This window comes from Dipodomys ordii, unplaced genomic scaffold (assembly GCF_000151885.1).
Source record: "Dipodomys ordii isolate 6190 unplaced genomic scaffold, Dord_2.0 Scaffold48, whole genome shotgun sequence".
NCBI lineage: Eukaryota > Metazoa > Chordata > Mammalia > Rodentia > Heteromyidae > Dipodomys > Dipodomys ordii.
Window position 1 is genome coordinate 3,661,373 of NW_012267264.1, and position 18,176 is coordinate 3,679,548.

The 18,176-nt window shown below is 32.0% G+C and overlaps 1 protein-coding gene across 6 annotated transcripts in view; it reads left to right on the forward strand.

Moving 5' to 3' along the window:
• Pot1 (protection of telomeres 1) overlaps positions 1 to 17,193 on the forward strand; it is a 54,751-nt gene extending 37,558 nt beyond the window's left edge. For 5 of the 6 annotated variants that reach the window (XM_013020041.1, XM_013020044.1, XM_013020042.1 and 2 more), the window contains 10 exons: positions 708 to 877; positions 1,960 to 2,048; positions 5,489 to 5,545; positions 6,891 to 7,047; positions 8,835 to 9,040; positions 10,949 to 11,084; positions 11,683 to 11,771; positions 13,658 to 13,749; positions 15,632 to 15,737; positions 16,793 to 17,193. In XM_013020041.1, the coding sequence (XP_012875495.1) occupies positions 708 to 877; positions 1,960 to 2,048; positions 5,489 to 5,545; positions 6,891 to 7,047; positions 8,835 to 9,040; positions 10,949 to 11,084; positions 11,683 to 11,771; positions 13,658 to 13,749; positions 15,632 to 15,737; positions 16,793 to 16,905 (1,215 nt within the window). In that variant the 3' untranslated portion in view covers positions 16,906 to 17,193. The remainder of the gene's footprint in view (positions 1 to 707; positions 878 to 1,959; positions 2,049 to 5,488; positions 5,546 to 6,890; positions 7,048 to 8,834; positions 9,041 to 10,948; positions 11,085 to 11,682; positions 11,772 to 13,657; positions 13,750 to 15,631; positions 15,738 to 16,792) is intronic. The other variant, XM_013020045.1, reaches the window with a different exon arrangement.
• Positions 17,194 to 18,176: the final 983 nt, after the last annotated feature.

Sequence of the window (18,176 nt, forward strand, 5' to 3'; positions counted from 1 at the left end):
TGCTCTACCACTTGAGCCACAGCGCCACTTCTGGCTTTTTTTCTTTTTGCTTATGTGGTGCTGAGGAATCGAACCCAGGGGGGCCTCATGCATGCATGGCAAGCGCTCTACCACTGAGCCACCTTCCCAGCCCCCATTTCAATTATTTCTAAAGGAATGGTGAAATGGAACTGTGACTCAAGTGATAGAGCACTAGCCTTGACCAAAAAAATCTCAGGGTTAGCACCCTGTCTCTGAGTTTAAGCCCAAGGACCAGCAAAAAAAAACAAAAAAAAAAACAAAAAAGCCAAAAGCAAAAAACAAACAATAAGAGAATAGTAATTTCTTAATCAACATATTTGTGTTTCCATATTGAGAGAGACTTTCAAATCTTTAAGTTGCACTTTTATAATTTTTATAATCTCTTTACTTCTGTTTTGAAATATTCCATTATTGACAAAACTAAACAACGTTGCATTTTTACAATTAATCATTGGGTACATTTCATAATACATTCAGCAAGTTTTAAAAAATACAACACTGCCTCCAGAAGGAATTTCTGATAATAGCAAATTTTTTCATCTTTAAGACTTGTTTATAGAATAACTAACAGTCTGTCCTATAAATTTTATTTAACAGTGAAACATAGTAATAAAGAAATAATAAAATAAACGCTCATGTGCTTACCATATAAACCTATTTGTAAATAATAAACACTTTGCTTTTAGGTTGGAAGCTTTATCAGAATCTATAGCCTCCATACCAAGCTCCAGTCAGTGAATTCAGAGACCCAGCCTTCGTCACTAAGTCTGGAGTTTCATCTCCATGGAGGTACCAGTTATGGCCGGGGAATCAGAATCTTGCCAGAAAGTAATTCTGATGTGGAACAGCTGAAAAAGTAAGCATTTTATGCACCTATCTGAAACTGCAAAGAAAGTATTCGTTAAACGAATTTCCAAGATCATACTGTTTTTTGGGGGATTCAGGTAGGTTCCTTGTGTCATCCTCAAAGCCTCCTTTACCTTCCTTCACTGACCTATACCCTTCCTGGCTGGGTAGCAAACCAGGCAAGCCCTTGACATGTGTCCATGTTTTTTAATAGATAAGTTACATGAAACAAACCAAATGATTTTTAAGTTCAAATAGCTTATTAGTAATAGAGTCAAAGTAGCAAGCTAAGATTTTTAACAACTAAAATTCACTAATTTACACTCATGCCCTTCTACCCTCTGCCATACTCTAAAAGTAAATAAACAATGATAATCGATTTTACCAGAGGTTGGAAAACTTGAATACCTATCTAGAATTCCAAAACTACTTAGTCATGTTTCCAAAATATATTTTCACATGTCACAATTTGTAAGCTATTTTAAAACATTTTTTTTCATTAAAACATTTTGTTAGTTGAGCTGAGAAAGTAAATAGCATCTTAAACCCTGCTGTTTATTCAAGTCCCTTTTTCTTGAGATGTAGCTATTGAGAGTGCTGTCCATTTTCACAAGGGTGCTACAGAAATTTAAAAAATAAAATCTGTGTATATTTTCAGAGATGGAAAACATGCTTTTCTGTAAATTGAAATGAAATAACTACATGTCGGAGTTTCATTTGTTTCAGTTTGTCCTTGAAATTAAACATCTGTTTTACTAACTTGGTCATAATTTTGTTCACATTATAATATGTAGCAAAATAGGATTTAGTTTCTTGAATCTAGAAAGATGTTTCTAACTCAGAATATCATCCATAAAAAGCCAAACTTATTTGCAGTATTTCATTGTCTCACTACTGTATCTTTGCAAATTTTGGTTTTTCATTTGAATATCTTTGGAGTTTTCAGATAACCTAATGAAAGCTATAGACCAATTTCTGAAAATAAAATATTATAAACAATTTCAATGAACTCTTAAACTTTTGTAGTAGAGCTAAACTTATTCACATCAACTTTATGTTTTAAAATTTGAAGTTATATTCTTCACATTTTAGAGCTTTAGAATCTGCAGATTTGACAGCCTGTCAGCATCATTCAGCATCATCTCAACCAGAATATGATGACAGCTTTGTAACCCTTTCAAGTAAGAACAATTTTTAGTTAACAGTATGGTTCCTGTAAATTATTTTGGGTTTATTAGCATAATTCTTTCTTTTTTTGTCTTTTCCCTTCTGTCTTATTTTTAATTCACATTCATATTTTAAGGAACACATTAAACATTTATCTGTATCCTATAAAAAGGTAAACATAATTCTTACCTAAATATACATAATATTTTATAAATAGTATATAGTGATTATTTGAATTATAGTGAGTGAATATATATATATATATATATATATATTTCTGTATTCTTAAAAATGTTAATTTCTGAGGCAACTCTTATTCTCTACCCTAATGCATGATAATTCATACCTAAACATTTAAGCTCCAATGCACAAGATTTCTTTTCTTTTTACTTTGTGTTAATATTTGATTGCATATGCTGAGTTCTGGAGTCTAGTTTATAGTTTTAATCCCATGTTTTGTTTTGTTTTCTTAACAACCAAACTCCTTCCCTATTCTGATACAAAGAACTATGTCATTTCACGGTTATTTACTCTGTTTCTATACCAAGTAATGATACACAATAAAATTAATAGGTATTCCTGGGTAGCCACTTAGTAAATGCCTGCATTCGTTATTATTTAATCATAACAACAGTTTTGTATAATGTATTATTTTCTCCCTGTTTAGAAAGGAAACAGAGCTTTGAGTGACAGGCAATGTATAATTTTCCTATAATTATTTAGCTGTTGATTGAAGCCAAAACAATCAAATTTAAATGCTCATGCATCTGGGAAGTAATATTGTGCTCTCTTGTTAAGGTCCCTGTGTATGGTTACTTGCACTAACAGTAGGGGTTCAATTTAGTTCAATTGACAATCATTTAGTGACAATATAATTTGTAATTATTTTATAAAATTGGTTTCTCTTTTGAAAAATACTATTGCATTCTAAAATTGCAAAATAATACACAACATAATATCAAATTGAGTCATTTTCTCTATGCCTATTTGCCCTTTAGTCCTTATTCCCTAAGGAAATATTAACAGTTTAGTGTGACTCCTTCAATATTGTTGTTTCTACAGACACATATGCCCAGTAATGGAGTATACCCAAAAGGGAATCATAATTTTACTTTCTTTAACAATATATAGTAGACCTCTTCCTGGCATGATCCATGTGGCTCAAGGTTATTGTTTTCATAGTTATACATAATAGAGCCACACACCATTTGATAGACATTTAGGTTATTACCTATGTCTAGCTCTTATAACGGATGCCTCAATAAGCACTAAATATGTATTTCTGTGTTCTTACTTCTAAAAACGCACTCTCCTAAAAGTAGATTTGGTGTGTCAAAAAGAGGGCACATGTTTTACCATGTTTTAATTGATACTGCCAGATTATTTACACAAAATGTTATGTACATTGTCATGTAGGACAATACTCTTCTTTCCTACCCTGGAGGATTGGAGGTTAATTATGTAATTTTTTGAAGATGTAGCAAGTAAAAGGTAATATCTTAAGTAATTTCCTGACTACTTGAAAGTTAAAAATCCTATATATTTAAGATATCTGCTCTTACCTGATTTTCTTTATATTTATTATATCTTTTATCTTACCCTTTACCTCATTTTCTGTTGGATTCTTTGTCAGTTCATGGGAGACCATGTATGTATTTTACACTTTTTAGTTATATTTACTACTATTTAGTTATATTCACTACTTTCATTGCTTCTAAATAATTATTCACTTCACATTGCATTATATACTGATTAAGTCAAGAATTGATAAAAATCACTCCATGTCAGGTTGCGTTGTCCCTTCAAGTTCTCTTACTTTGGTTCTTACGTTACTTACCGATGATGCTCAGGAGGAAGGACTAGTCATACCAGTGCTATGTATTGTGTCTCATACAAAATTACATGCAAGGCATGTTACTGTAAATAATAGAATACAAGCAAAACAGCTGCAAAATATACTTTTATGATGCTCATACAAAATTACATACAAGGCATATTATTGTAAGTAATAGAATACAAGCAAAACAACTCAAAAATTGTGAGTGTATGTGTGTGTGTGTGTGCGCGCGTGCATGCGTGCAGGAGCAGGTGCACACGCTGGTCCTGGAGCTTGAATTTAGGTCTGAGTAATGCCCATGAGCTCCTTGGCTCGACTGTCTCTATCTAGGATTACAGGTGTGAGTCACCAATGCTGCTCTTCTTCCAAATATACTTTTGTAAGTCTTAAATTCCTCATTTGAAAATTACAAATATTTTGTAAATTACTACTGTAACTTATAGTTCTGCTTTCTTTTATGATGTCCTAAATATGCTATCAGGCCATTGTTTTACTTTTATATGTTCTCTAACCAATTTCTGTACTTCATAGTATATTACATGTAATAATTAGTTTTTAAACATACAGAAAAGTTAAAACAATTGGACAGTAAATATTTTTGTTCCTACCACCTAAATTTGATCTCTCTTCTTCCTTTTTTTCATCAGTTCATATAATGTTCAAAGTAACTTACAGATATTGGTAAACCTCCTAAACACTCTCTAAATATAGTTAACTAGTCCTCAGTAATTGCTTAAGATTCTTTTTTAATTTTTGAGGTAAAATTACATGTAATAAAGTGATAGACTACCATGTGCCAGTCTACATGTTTTGACTAATGCATAAATGCACATAAAACTAAATTCATATGGCTCTTCCTGTTTTAGAACATTATATAAGTGAAACCAAATGTATGTTTGTACGTACTATATGTTTCTGAGATTATCTGTACTGTTGTATATATCAGTACTTTTTCTAATTCTTTGTAATGTCCTATGAAGTACACATTTTTCTTTAAATAGGAATTTCTAGTTGTACCATTTTTATTTCCTTTTTCTGCTTACATTACTGTAATGTTTTTGTCAGAAGTCAAGTGGGGGTAAATATGCCTTTATTTCTGGACTTTTTATTAATCACTTATTAGTATATAATATTAGTATATTTGTGCTCTATACATCCCTGTCATACTAATTTCCAGTTATTTGCACATTCTTCAAAAGAATTTTGGTTTTCCTATTAATGGTCCTGCTGCTTCTGCTGCTTTTGTTAGAAAGCCAAGGAGTGTAAATGTGGGCTCTCTATTGAATTGTATTGATTTATTTGTCATTCTTTATAACCAGTATTGTCTTGACCACTGTGTTTTGAAACTATGTAGAAAACCTCCAATTGTCTTTCTTTTTAATTTTCTAGAATTTGTGCATTTCCACTGAAGTGATAGACTCTGCTTCTCAATTTTTGTAATAAAGTCTATTCCATTTTAATTTGAATTACATTGAATTTACAGATTAATAACAACATTGAACCTTCCAAAACATGAAGCTCAGTTTCTCTCTTGGTATGTTACAGTTTTCAGTGTCATATTAAATTTGTAATGAACTTAATAATTACGTGTTTTCTTTTTTTTTTTCCCCGTTATAGGTTCTGGATCTGTATCACTCTATGAAGTTGAAAGATGTCAACAACTATCTGCTACAAGTAAGCCATATATCATTACTGAGATAGATCTCAGTGCAATAATGTGAATACTTGAAGTTTGCTCTTATTTGGCTAACCATTCCCTTCTTACATCATATAATAATAGTAGATATTCATGAGGGCACAAATAAGACTGTTTTTAACTTCTTCATCCTTCACTGGTATAAAATTCAGATGTATGTCTTTAATTCAATGTATATTTTTTCATATATCCCTAAGGTTTATGAAAATATAATTGCATTGAAGCATAATATTAGCTTAAGAATGTGGTAATGGTTTTAATGAATGTGGTAAATGGTTTTAATGATAATGGTTTTAGTAAATTCACTTCATACCATTGTGCTCATAAAAAAATCTCCCTAAGATATGCCCCAAAATTTTGTTAGCAATAATAGTATATCAGATACACTCCTTCTGTTACTTCAGTAAGATAACCAAAAATGTATTCAGTTCAATGAAAGCTTTAGTTGGATTAAAACTAGGTACAAAAAGTAATTATCTTGACCATTTGAGATTCCATCCTGCCATGGCACAATGTGGAGTTAGAATGTGTAAAAAGCAAAATGAATAACTGAGTGAAGCTGAAGGTTTCCAGCAATTTTGTACCTACCCTAGTATAAACTAATGAATCTCCTAAACTTGATTTTATAATTAGCTTTCTATGTTTTTGACTGTTTACCAAGCAACTGCCCCTAGGGCTTTTGTTGACCATTTTTTCCAGTGTGGACTAATTTCTCCTTCTTCTCTTGCCACCTCCTAAACGTCCTCCTCCTTTACTCTCTGTAGGACCCTCATGACAATTAGTTTACCCTCACATCTCTATTCCTTTTAGCAATGTAACTGTTTTTATACATAATAGATCAATAAAGTCTGCTAATTGAAACATCAGGAAGAAGGGCTTTTCTGATAAATATTATTTAGAAAATATGTTTTATTGTGTTCTTTTGAGCAAATGCTAATTAGAATTTAAACTGTTGCCTAACAAAGATATCTCAGAGGTCAGTATTTCAGTAAATACTTTAAATATTTCATGGTTAACATTTTAATTTCCATAGTACAGATTAATTGCTATTTTCCCTGTTGGGCAGCAAATCTCTGCTAGTCTCGTGTAAAAATTCTTAGTACACACTTCTAAATTAAATTCTTCCTTATACAACTTGCCTAGCATTTATTGAGTAGATTCATTGGGTATCTTCTGTATGTTTTGAGTGTTCATGAAATTAACAGTTCACAAGGCTTAAATTAATTAGATTTTATAGCATATATTCAGTTTGGGAGGAGTCATAAATATACTAAGACTCATAGATTATCATTTATTCTGCTTTAATATTAGAATATTTTATAGTACTTACAGATCATCAGTATTTGGAGAAAACACCTTTATGTGCCATTCTGAAACAAAAGGCTCCTCAACAATATCGAATCCGAGCAAAGTTGAGATCCTATAAACCAGAAAGGCTTTTTCAGTCTGTTAAACTTCATTGTCCTAAATGTTATTCACTGTAAGTATTTTCTAAGTTGAAAAAGAAGTTTTCATGCCACATTATTTATTTGTATTCATATATGTGTGTTCATGAAAATACAGTTTTAAGTCCAGAGCATGAGTACATTATGAATTCATGTATAATATTTTAAAAGAATAATTAGGAGATAACATGAAAGTAAGAAAATCTTAGAGGGTCTCTGCTTCTAATTCGGTCTTAGTACTATTAAATGAAAATGCATGCTATTTTCAGATGTACCCTTGATAACTCTGAAAAAGTGATTCTGAATATATTTGGATAGTCTTATATGTCATAAAAATACTCATAAATACGAGCCTCTATTAATTGATCTTATTAAGGAATTCTAGGTAGTTTAATTGTTTAATATCATTAAACAATGTTTAGACATTTAAATGTTAAATATTTAATGATAATTAAATGTTTAATGATACAGAAGCATTGCTAGAAATACACTCTCCCAGAAAAAATTGTAATATTACAAGTGCCATTTAAAATTTCATTTCTATGTATTTCTCATTGCGGGGAAGTATTTATTCTAAACATCAATTAATATGTGATTATATAAGTGAACTTCTAGTACTATTTGGTGACTTTACTACTTATGTGCTGTGTTTGAAAAATATTCAGAAAATTATTTGGAATTCCTTTTTAATGCAAATTGCTTGTCTTTCCTCTAAATATATGAAATGTTTTGGAAAATATAGATGTTGATGGATATATATATTTAGCTAGTAGAATCCAAGCATTCACTATAGTGTGCCACAATGTATAAATATGTCCCCACATCTCCATATCTTTGTGTATTTATATATTATTGTGAATATCTACAAACATTAAAGTACATATTTTCTTTCTACAAAATTTAAGTGTAATACAATTTTATTCTTCAAGTCTCTTTTTAAAAAAACAAGAGAAGCCAGGCACCATTGGCTCATGCCTGAGAGCCTAGCTACTCAGGAAGCTGAGATCTAAGGATTGGGGTTTGAAACCAGCCCTGGCAGAAATTTCCCTGTGAGACTCTTATCTCCAGTGAACCAGCCAAAAATTGGAAGTGGAGCTGTGAACTCAAGTGGTAGAGCTCTGTCCTTGAGCACAAAGAGGCTCAAAGATAGTGCACAGGCCTTAAGTTCAAGTTCTACAGCCAACAAAAAAAAGTGAGAAACTTGTCTTCTACCCACTTTATCTTGAAGTAGGTAATATATATTAATTAATATATATGCATGCTTATATATATATATACACATATGTATATAGATGAAGATTTTAGATTCTTCTTGAAATACAATCAAATGTTAATTTATTAAGTTCTTTAAAACCAAGTAGCTTTTTTAAAACAAGCAAAAAAGAAAAACCAAATTTCAACAAATAAAGAGAGCAACTCAGAGATTTTAAGGGATTACCTAGTTGCACAGATGGTTGGTAAATGAACTGCAACAGAAACTAGACTTTGACCTAAATGCTTCTAGTTTTGTTCTGTGGTACTTTATCTATATGGCTATTTAAAATTAATAATTTTTTCTGGAAATGGAAGTTAATGTGGTTTAAATAGGCTATCCTATATAAATGAGAGTAACTGGAAAAAAGAAAAAAGCAGGTGTAAGTCTCCAGGCTTTGAAATTGTTAGTGGTCATTATATTTACTGACAGATTTACTTAGACAAAATTATCAAATATATTGAATAAAATTTCTTTCAGATGGTATTTTTTAATTGGATAATTTGTTAAATTGAAGTTTTTTAAGATTATAGTAAAGTTGTTTTCTCATACCATTATCAATGATGTTAGGCAAGAAGTTCCACATGAAGACAACTTAAATATAATTCTTCAAAATGCTTCAACTAAGACCCCAGATACCAGACTGCAAAATACATTATTATATGACTCAAAAATATGGAGCACTGAAGATCAAGGAGGGCGAAAAGTAGCTGTGCACTTTGTGAAAAATGATGGTATTCTTCCTCTTTCAAGTGAATGTCTAATTTTAATCGAAGGTAAGATACTTGGTATTTTTTATTTGTTTTACAATATTAATTATGCATATTAAAAAATTAATTACTGTTAAGAATATTTTACAGACAATCTGGTCCAGAGAAAGCAAAAATACTCTAGATAGTCCAAGATAGAATACATTCTGTCATCTGGATTTAAATGCACATACACACAGAGATTTATCTGAATTTCATTTTCAAAGTATACACTAAATCATCTTGAACTTACCTTTACATTTGTTCTTGTTGGATTCCTTCCTGCAACCCTGTCAGTTCCCAGATGAACTTAAGTGGCAGTTGCAAGGCTGATTTCTGCTTACAGCAGTTGTTTTGGCCTCTGGATGTCACTGTTGTTTCATAAAAATAGCATGAAACTCATCTTACTGATAACTAAAGACTGGACTATTGACATAAGTAATGAAAGCATGACAAGTACTAAAAGAAATGCATTTTACTATATATTTTTCAGTTTTCTTCCCATTTTGACACTTTATATATACACCATATATTTTCTCATGCCAGATTTAATGATTCATTATTTTCCTTAAGGCTTTTTCTTTAGCTCTCTGTAATTTAATTTGCATTAGAGAAATATTTTGCTTAATTTTATTAATATACTTACCTTTATCATAAGGTATTATTTTATTGCTGACATGTATTATTCTAGAATTAATACATAATAATAAGTGACAAAACACACATATGTTTGAAGTTTCATTTTTATGAACATAGTTTCTTCTTTAAGTGCCAGAACTTACAATTTGCCAGGAACTACTCTAATTAGTATCTTTGTATTTGTTTTGTTTTCAGCCTTTGCTGCAAATACTGCCTTCCGATAATGTAGTGAAGTTCTTTTAGTGTGTGTGTGTGTGTGTGTGTATGTGTGTGTGTGTGTGTGTGTGTGTACACACATATGTCTTTTGTTCCTTTACCTTACCAACATATACTAGCACTTGTAAAACATGAAATATTGTCTATGTTTTTCTAGACAAACAGCTAATATCTTGGATATATACATATATAAAGAAATTTTTAAGGTCATTCTTCAGGGTAAGTTGACAATCTGAAGAAGAGAATTAGCTATATAGACAGAATTTTTTTATTTCCATCTATATTTTTTACATTTCTTTTTATATGTGTTTATTTCTTATTGTTCATTGATTTGTCTATTAGAATGTAAGCTCCTTAAAGACAGGATACATTGTTTTTATTTCTACCTATGTATCATCAATCTCTAGAAAAATAGACCTAGCATGTAATTGGCTCTCAGCACATATTTACTGAATAAATAAATATGTCTACAGTAATAACAGGGTTTTCAATGAAAATTAAATGTGAGTTTAGATAAATCTTCTAAGCATAAGAGAAGATCTTTATGGCCTTATCTGTAATGATAACTTTGTAGATTGAGCATTAATGGCATGGTACATGAAACAATTGATAAGCTGAATTTTGTTAAAATAGAATCTTCAGCTCAAAAAAAATACAACTTTCAAGAGATCTCAGACAGGCCACACTTTCGAAGAAAATTTTTGCAAAAGACATAGCATGTGGCCAGGTGGACCTCTTTTGTAGAACTGCCCAGGTGGATTGGGAAAATTGTAGTTGGAAAGTATCTCAGGCAAAAAGTTAACAAGACCTGGAACATACCTGTATTCCCAGGCACAGAAGAGGTTTAACTGCATGGATCACAGTTCAGGTCCAGCCCCAGGGAAAAAACACAAGACACTATCCAAAACACAATGAAAGCAAAAAGAACTATCACAACATTCATGTGGTAGAGCACCTGCCTTGAAACCATTAAGTTTCTTGTCAGTCTCTTCAGTGTTTACTATGTTGTGTCTTAATAGGTACTGAATCTCTTTGACATGATATTTGTACTACCAGGGTTTACTTCTTCTTTTTTAATAGGTGGAACACTCGGTGAAATTTTTAAACTATCCAACAAGTTTCACAGTGTAATTCCCGTGAGATCTGGCCAGGAAGACCTGGAACTCCTTGATCTCTCAGTACCATTTCTTATACAAGGAAATGTGTACTACTATGGGTATGTTTCTAACTTGGAGAACTTCTGAAATTGAAACCTAAAATTTTAATGTTTTATCTTGCTTGTCACTATACGTTCAACAGATACTTACTGAAGTTGCATGCTAGTATGTACAAACAGTTCCCAATTTAGAATGGTTTGATTTCTGACTCTTTGACTTGATATGGTAAGAAAGTGATAGGCATTTGATAGAAAACTTAATCTAAATTTTGATGTTTTTCCTATCTAATAATAAACAGTACAGTATTCTCACAAAGTTTCGCTGGGCTGAACTCTTAGACATAGGGCTTTGCTCTGTCTTTCTTTGTCATAGCCAATCCTCCACATCTTGAACCACACTTCTAGTCTGACATTTTCCTGGTTAATTGGAGATAGCGTCTAACAGTCTATTTTTCCTGGGCTGGCTTTGAGCCTCTATCCTTCAGATATCAGTCTCTGGAGTGGCTAGGGGAATGGGTATGATCTACCAGCACCTAAGTATAGTAATAATAATAATTTACTTCATAAAATTATATGTGCTTAAACAGCAAAAAATACTATAACAATGAAACTACATCATCTAAAATATTTTATTATTTTTTTCTTTTATTAATTTCAGATGTAAAAATTGTTCTTGTTTGCGGACAATACAAAATCTAAATTCTCTCACCAATAAAACATCATGGATTCCTTATTCTGTGGCCGAAGGTTAGCAAAATTTCCATGTACTACAGTTTTACATCATGTCTTTACTGTTACATATTTCACTATTTGTGAAAACATTAGACAGCTACTTTAACCTTTTATAAGTGAAACTATTTTTAAAGTGAGTCTAAGAAACCATCTGTTTAAAATACTTGCAGAATCACTTATCTACCAGTATTTGTAGTAATAATACATATTTTAACATTCAATGACTTGTTTTCATTGATTATAAATATAGATTCTCTTTGAGCGACAGGTCACATCTGTTTGCTGTCTAAAAGATACATATGCTTTGAACATTGACATATCTGTTGTCTTTCATTGAACCTTTGGATCTTTCTGCAGGCACTCTCATTTCTCTTGATACTTTTACTACATTCTTTGAAAGTTTTTTTTCTCTCAGTAACATTCCACTCTGCTGGTGTTCCTTTTTTTTTTCCAACAGCTGTATTCAAAGTTTGAGATCTACTAATACAGTTGATGATTTAAAATATAGTAAAAATAACTAGTTCCCTAAAATTGGACAACCAGTTTCATATTACTAGACTGAAATTTTATTGTATAAATATTTACTTATATACTTAGTTATATTTTCTTCCTTTTACGTATGGCTATATGATCCTGCTATTTCATATTTTGTTTGTGGCCCAGTGAAATCTTATATTATTTTTGCATGAATCTTTATATCAAAGGTATTCTTCCTGTCACATCTATAATAGAATTTTTCTTGTCTATGTGGTTATTCAGCAAGGAATTTAAGTTCATCCTTCTTGGTTTTTGTTTAGTTTTTAACCTTTGAAGACAGTTTGAAGTCTGAAAATTAGAATCTATATATTAACAACATTAAATGCTGAAATTCATGCTTCATATTTACATGCCTTCTTAGTATTGATTGAATATAGGTTCTATACATGGAAGTTGTTATAACATTCTGTAAACATGCTGTCTTCTAAAGACAAAGGTGTTCATCTGAACCTTTGTATTGTCATAGGATTTAGCATCTCTGATTCTTTATTCTTCTTACTACATTAGGAAAGCCTAGATTCTGGCATTTTTGTGTATTCAAATTATACCTTAAAAATAATAGCTATGAAGGGAGAGGCACCATGTGTCTAACTATCTGCTAGTTTTTTTAAGATTCTGATATTTTAATGAGTCACATTTTATGAGTCAATTTATGGTTTCTATAAAGATATCAACTCACATTAAATAATATAAAACTATATTCATATCCAATCAAAGAAAAACTGATTATAAAGTCATGAGATATTACTCCTAAGTAAATACAGCCAATGTTCCAAAAGGAATTTGCAATGTGAATTTATTAAGTTGATACTGAAAAAAGTTGTAACATTTTTGATATATTCCTTTTTAAAAATTTTCCAGATACAATAAAGTAAGTCATTTTTTTTTGAAGTAGAGGACACAAAGGCAACCAAAACAGTTCTTTCTATTAGGGTTTTATGACCTACAAGGAAAGCTTAAAGGATACTTAATTAAGTGATGGATGTGGTAGTAAAGGCCTGTAATCTCAGCACCTGCCAGGCTCTGGCAGAAGGATCACAAGTTGGAGGCCAGTCTACACTATGAAGTGAGAGCTGTCTAAAAATACAACAAAGCAAAATTATCCCTTTCTCCTGTAGTGACACATTAGAGCTGGAACTGGGCCTAGGATTCTGCTTAAAGAGCACTGGCACCCAACAATGCTCAATAGGAAATGTACCCTGTACCTTGCTCATGTCACTGTAACCCCTCTGTACAGCATTTTTACAATAAAAAAGTACAAAAAAAGAATGCTAGAAAAAAAATAAGTCAATTTTAACATTACTATAATAACTCTGAATGCCAATCAAGAAGCTGACTCAAGAATGACTTGTTTCCTTCACTAGCCCTGGGCATTGTACCCCTGCAGTATGTATTTGTTATGACATTCACTTTTGATGATGGAACAGGTGTGTTACAAGCTTATCTCATGGATTCTGTAAGTAAGCTAGTTAAGATCTTCCTAAATAAAATCAAGTTGTATTTTGAAATATGTTTTTGTTATTTGATAATTTCTTGTTCATTTAGGACACTAGTGGCTTCTCTTTTATAAAATTACTTTGAAGATGCTAATCCTATTTCAGATAAACTTAGCTTGTTCCTTACTCTGAATGCTACTAGACCTGCCGTGAGTTCTGTGCCTTAATAACTATGCAAAAAAAAAGTAAGATCTAGTCTGAAACTTAAAATAGTGGCAGCACCAAGAAGTGATCTTCTGAGGCTTTGACTTCCTTTTTATGTTATTACTACATAGGCATTTTTAAATCATGTAGTTAATAATATAGCACATGCCACAGATCAGTAGCAGCCCAAAAAGGCTCAATATTTTTAAAATATTTAATGTATTCATTCCTTCTTTATTCCTAAAAGTATTTAAGGTGAGTTACGAATTAAAAAAACATGAATCTAATATGTTGGTATTTATCTCTCTTAATATACCATTTGTAATGGTATATTAATGTTTGGAAAAAAAAGTGAATAAAAATTTGAGAAGTGATTTTCTTGACCTTGCAGAAATTCTACTCCAGAGCCAAAGAAAAGTTACAGGGTCAAACTGCGTGGGCATTATTTTACTCATCCCTCCTTGTGCTTCCTTCACCTTCATATTTCGCATTAGAGAAAATGAAGTTACTTTATCAGGGAAATGGGTATTATCCTATCAAGATAGGGGGAATTCCATAAGACTGTTGTCACTTTTGACACTTGTCTTAAGTTTATAAGCCCTCTAGGCTTCTCTTAGTTTTTTTTTTGTTGTTGTTGTTGTTTTTGGGGGGGTCTGGTTGTGAGCTTGAACTCTGGGCCTGGGCGCTGTCCCTCAGCTCTTCAGCTCAAGGCTAGCGCTCTACCACTTGAGCCACAGCGCCACTTCCGGCTTTTTTTCTTTTTGCTTATGTGGTGCTGAGGAATCGAACCCAGGGCCTCATGCATGCAAGGCAAGTGCTCTACCACTGAGCCACCTTCCCAGCCCCGCTTCTCTTAGTTTTGATAATTCAGTTTTAATAGTTAATGAAATAATCTCCACATAGAATTATAGTGTTAATTTTCCTACAACAGCATGTAGCAATATAAATAGAATATTCTCAATCAAGAAAGCTTAACCCAAACCCTGGTGAAATAGAAGCTTTTATTGGGACTTTCTCACGTGTGTGTATATAGATACATAGATATGTGTGTATATATCATATATATATATATATATATATATATATATCATTGCCTTTTGGGAAGAACTGCCTTCATCCCCTTCTGTGATCAAGCTAACACTATCCCCCACACTCCCTCACTCTAAACCACATGGTTAGACCAACCAAAATCACCTCCCAGAATGACTTTAAGATTGTTCCCAAATGCAAAGGGCATAAGGCTTAGATTCTGTGTGTATTGGAAAATATATACAAATATACAGAGCATTTTTTTTCTTCTGCCTTCATAACTCATTTAATCATTTATTTGATATTTACTGAGGCCCTGTCCTGTGCCATCTTTATGATAGGGGGTAGAGTTAACTAAACAAGGAAAATTCCTTCTTAGAAACTTAAAACAGAGGAGAAAAACTAAATAAGTACATCCTGTATGGTATTATGTCTTTAAGTCAAAGAATTAAACATGACTTTATATGTACGTGTGCATCAAAGCTGTTTTAGGGTTCAAGTAGTAAATTATATTTTATAGTTTAGACTTGCACTCTGGTGTATGTATTGTTCCATCTTAAAAGAATGAAATCTTTTAGATTAACAAATCACATAATGTTGAAATACTTTTTATCATGATTTTAGAAAGATTAAGTTTACTAATTCCATTTCCTTCATAACTTTTTCAAGGATAAATTTTTCCAGATTCCAGCCTCAGATATCCTAAATGATGATGATCTTCAGAGAAGTTTGGGTACGATCATGGATATGCTTTGTCCTCCAGGAACAAAAATTGGTAGGCAGTAATATTTCAACTATTTACATATATCTAATTCTTCACTTTAGAATCTGAAATTTTAACATCTAATTTGTCAAATAGTCAGCAATACCTCTGATACCTACTGAGGTCTGAGACAGAAATGAATAAAAGGAGTTTGTAGTATTTTGAAATAAATGAAGGAGCGGTAGTTTTGGTCACAAGCACAAGATATTTGTTGACATTGTACCAACAAGAGATGGCATTTTGACAAGTACCATTTTCTATATTAAACTCCCATCTGTCTAGCTTAATTTATTGATGAATTTTCTACCTACAGATTCACATCTGACATGTGTTTATTTTACAGATGTCAGTGTTCTGTTTCTACATGTCTTCCTATGAATTTGTACAGACTGCCACAGAGCAGTCCCAAAATGATAGTTTTTGTTCATCTGTAACAGAATTTAGCAAAACTTAGCAAGATTTAACAAAAATCACCTTATTTTTAAGCTTAGTTTAAATTTTCTATTTGAATTATTTAGGTAGGTTTGTAAGAGTAAAAACATTCACTGGGCCTGATAGCTTTTGCCATATACTGCCAAATTGTTTTCAAAAATATATCATTTCTGCCAGCAGTGTGGGAGAGTATCGTTAATCTTGCCAAAATTGAGGGCTATATCAAAGGTCTTTTAGACTTGAAGTTGAAGAAAAGCAAAAAAAAAAAAAAATCTTCTGGAAATACGTTATAGGTAGACTGTGAAGAAAACCAGTGTTTAGGTGTGGCATCTGTGGCTGCCAGCATTACTCTGTCCTTGCTACCTGCTGGGAGGTCCAGCTGGCCAGGCATCAGGCATCAAGCTGATTAGAAGTTCTGGTTCAGCTGCTTTTCAAATTGGAGGGGGTGGGGGGGGGAAGAAAACAAAAAACAAGAGATCAATAGGTAGTTATCAAGGCGTAGCATACAAATTATTACTACCTTTGCTGTCAAATATTTAATTACTTTTGTGTGGAGAAAAAATTCAAATTGCTAAGAGTTATTTGTAACACTAAACACTTTACTGACTAAATAGCATTTTCTTTTCTATTTGTAGATGCATATCCATGGTTAGAATGTTTTATCAAGTCATATAATGTCACAAATGGAAATGAGCACCAAATTTACTATCAAATTTTTGACACCACAGTTGCAGAAGATCTCATCTAATATTGTCATTGAATTTAGTATCTGTAAAATATTGTAATTTTTGAAGGTAGTACTATTATGTGTAAAATTCCTGTAAAACAAAGGAAAATGTCAGCTGTTTTTAAAATGCCATTCACCTTTTCATTACTCCCTTAGATTTTTTTATGCAGCTAGACATTTTGTTACCTAAATAGTGCTTTTTTATAAATGTGTAAAAAATATTTTGGCTGTTCAGATGTCTAGCATGTTTCCAGAGGTAGACCAGAAAAAGACATTGGAGTAATAAAGACCATATGTTCATTTGCTTCATTCAGTCATTTCAGGAAAGCTGCTTCTCACTGTTCACAAACATTCACTCGTTGGACTTTTCCATGTCTCAAACTGTGTATAATATCTATGCCTTCCATTGTCCCTGGTTAGACTTCTTTCCCTGCCCTGAGTTTTATTTTTTTTCTCTTTTTTGTGATTATTTTTTAAATTTATTTTATTTATTTTTTTTATTGTGAAAATGCTGTACAGAGGGGTTACAATTACATGGGCAAGATAATGAGTACATTTCTTATCTAGCAATTAGATGTACAAGTCGTTATGTCGAAAATGAACTTTACAACTTTGGTGGGGGGGAGGGGGAGCAGGAAGGATCCGGTGGGGGGGCAGGGGAAGGATGGGAAGGGATGGGAAGGGGAAACAAAGGAGGAGGCTACAATGCTTGATAAGAAATGCCCTGAGTTTTATATCAGCAGTGTTTATGTTACTGTGGATAAGGCATTAGTAAATATTTTCACCTTCAAACTCTTAGCTCTTACTGGTAATTAGAGCCTACTTGTTTTTATACAAAGGGATCTAGTAAAGCAAGAAGATGCAGCTGAATTGTTAGTTTGTATTATTTGTCTGTTTGCTTGTTTTTGGTAGGCAGTTGCTGATATTGTTTTAAGGTAAATCTGTTTCTTTTGACCCGAATTGTATTCTTGTTTGCTTATCTCTCATATTACACATTCTGTATATTATAATAAAGTGCTTAGGTTTATAATGTTAATGACTTACTATATTCAGTAATAGTCTTGTATATGATATATCCATATTTCAGACCATGACTTATTAAGTGAGATACTACTCAGAAGACTAGTCTGTTTTTTACCTAACAGTATTTGTCCAATTTGAAATCATGTGTGTTCAGTTGTACACAAGCATCTTTTTATGTTGTGTGTGTGTATATATATATATATATATATATATATATATATATATATTTGTGCATTGATAAAACTGAGAGGCCAAGTGCAGGTGGCTCA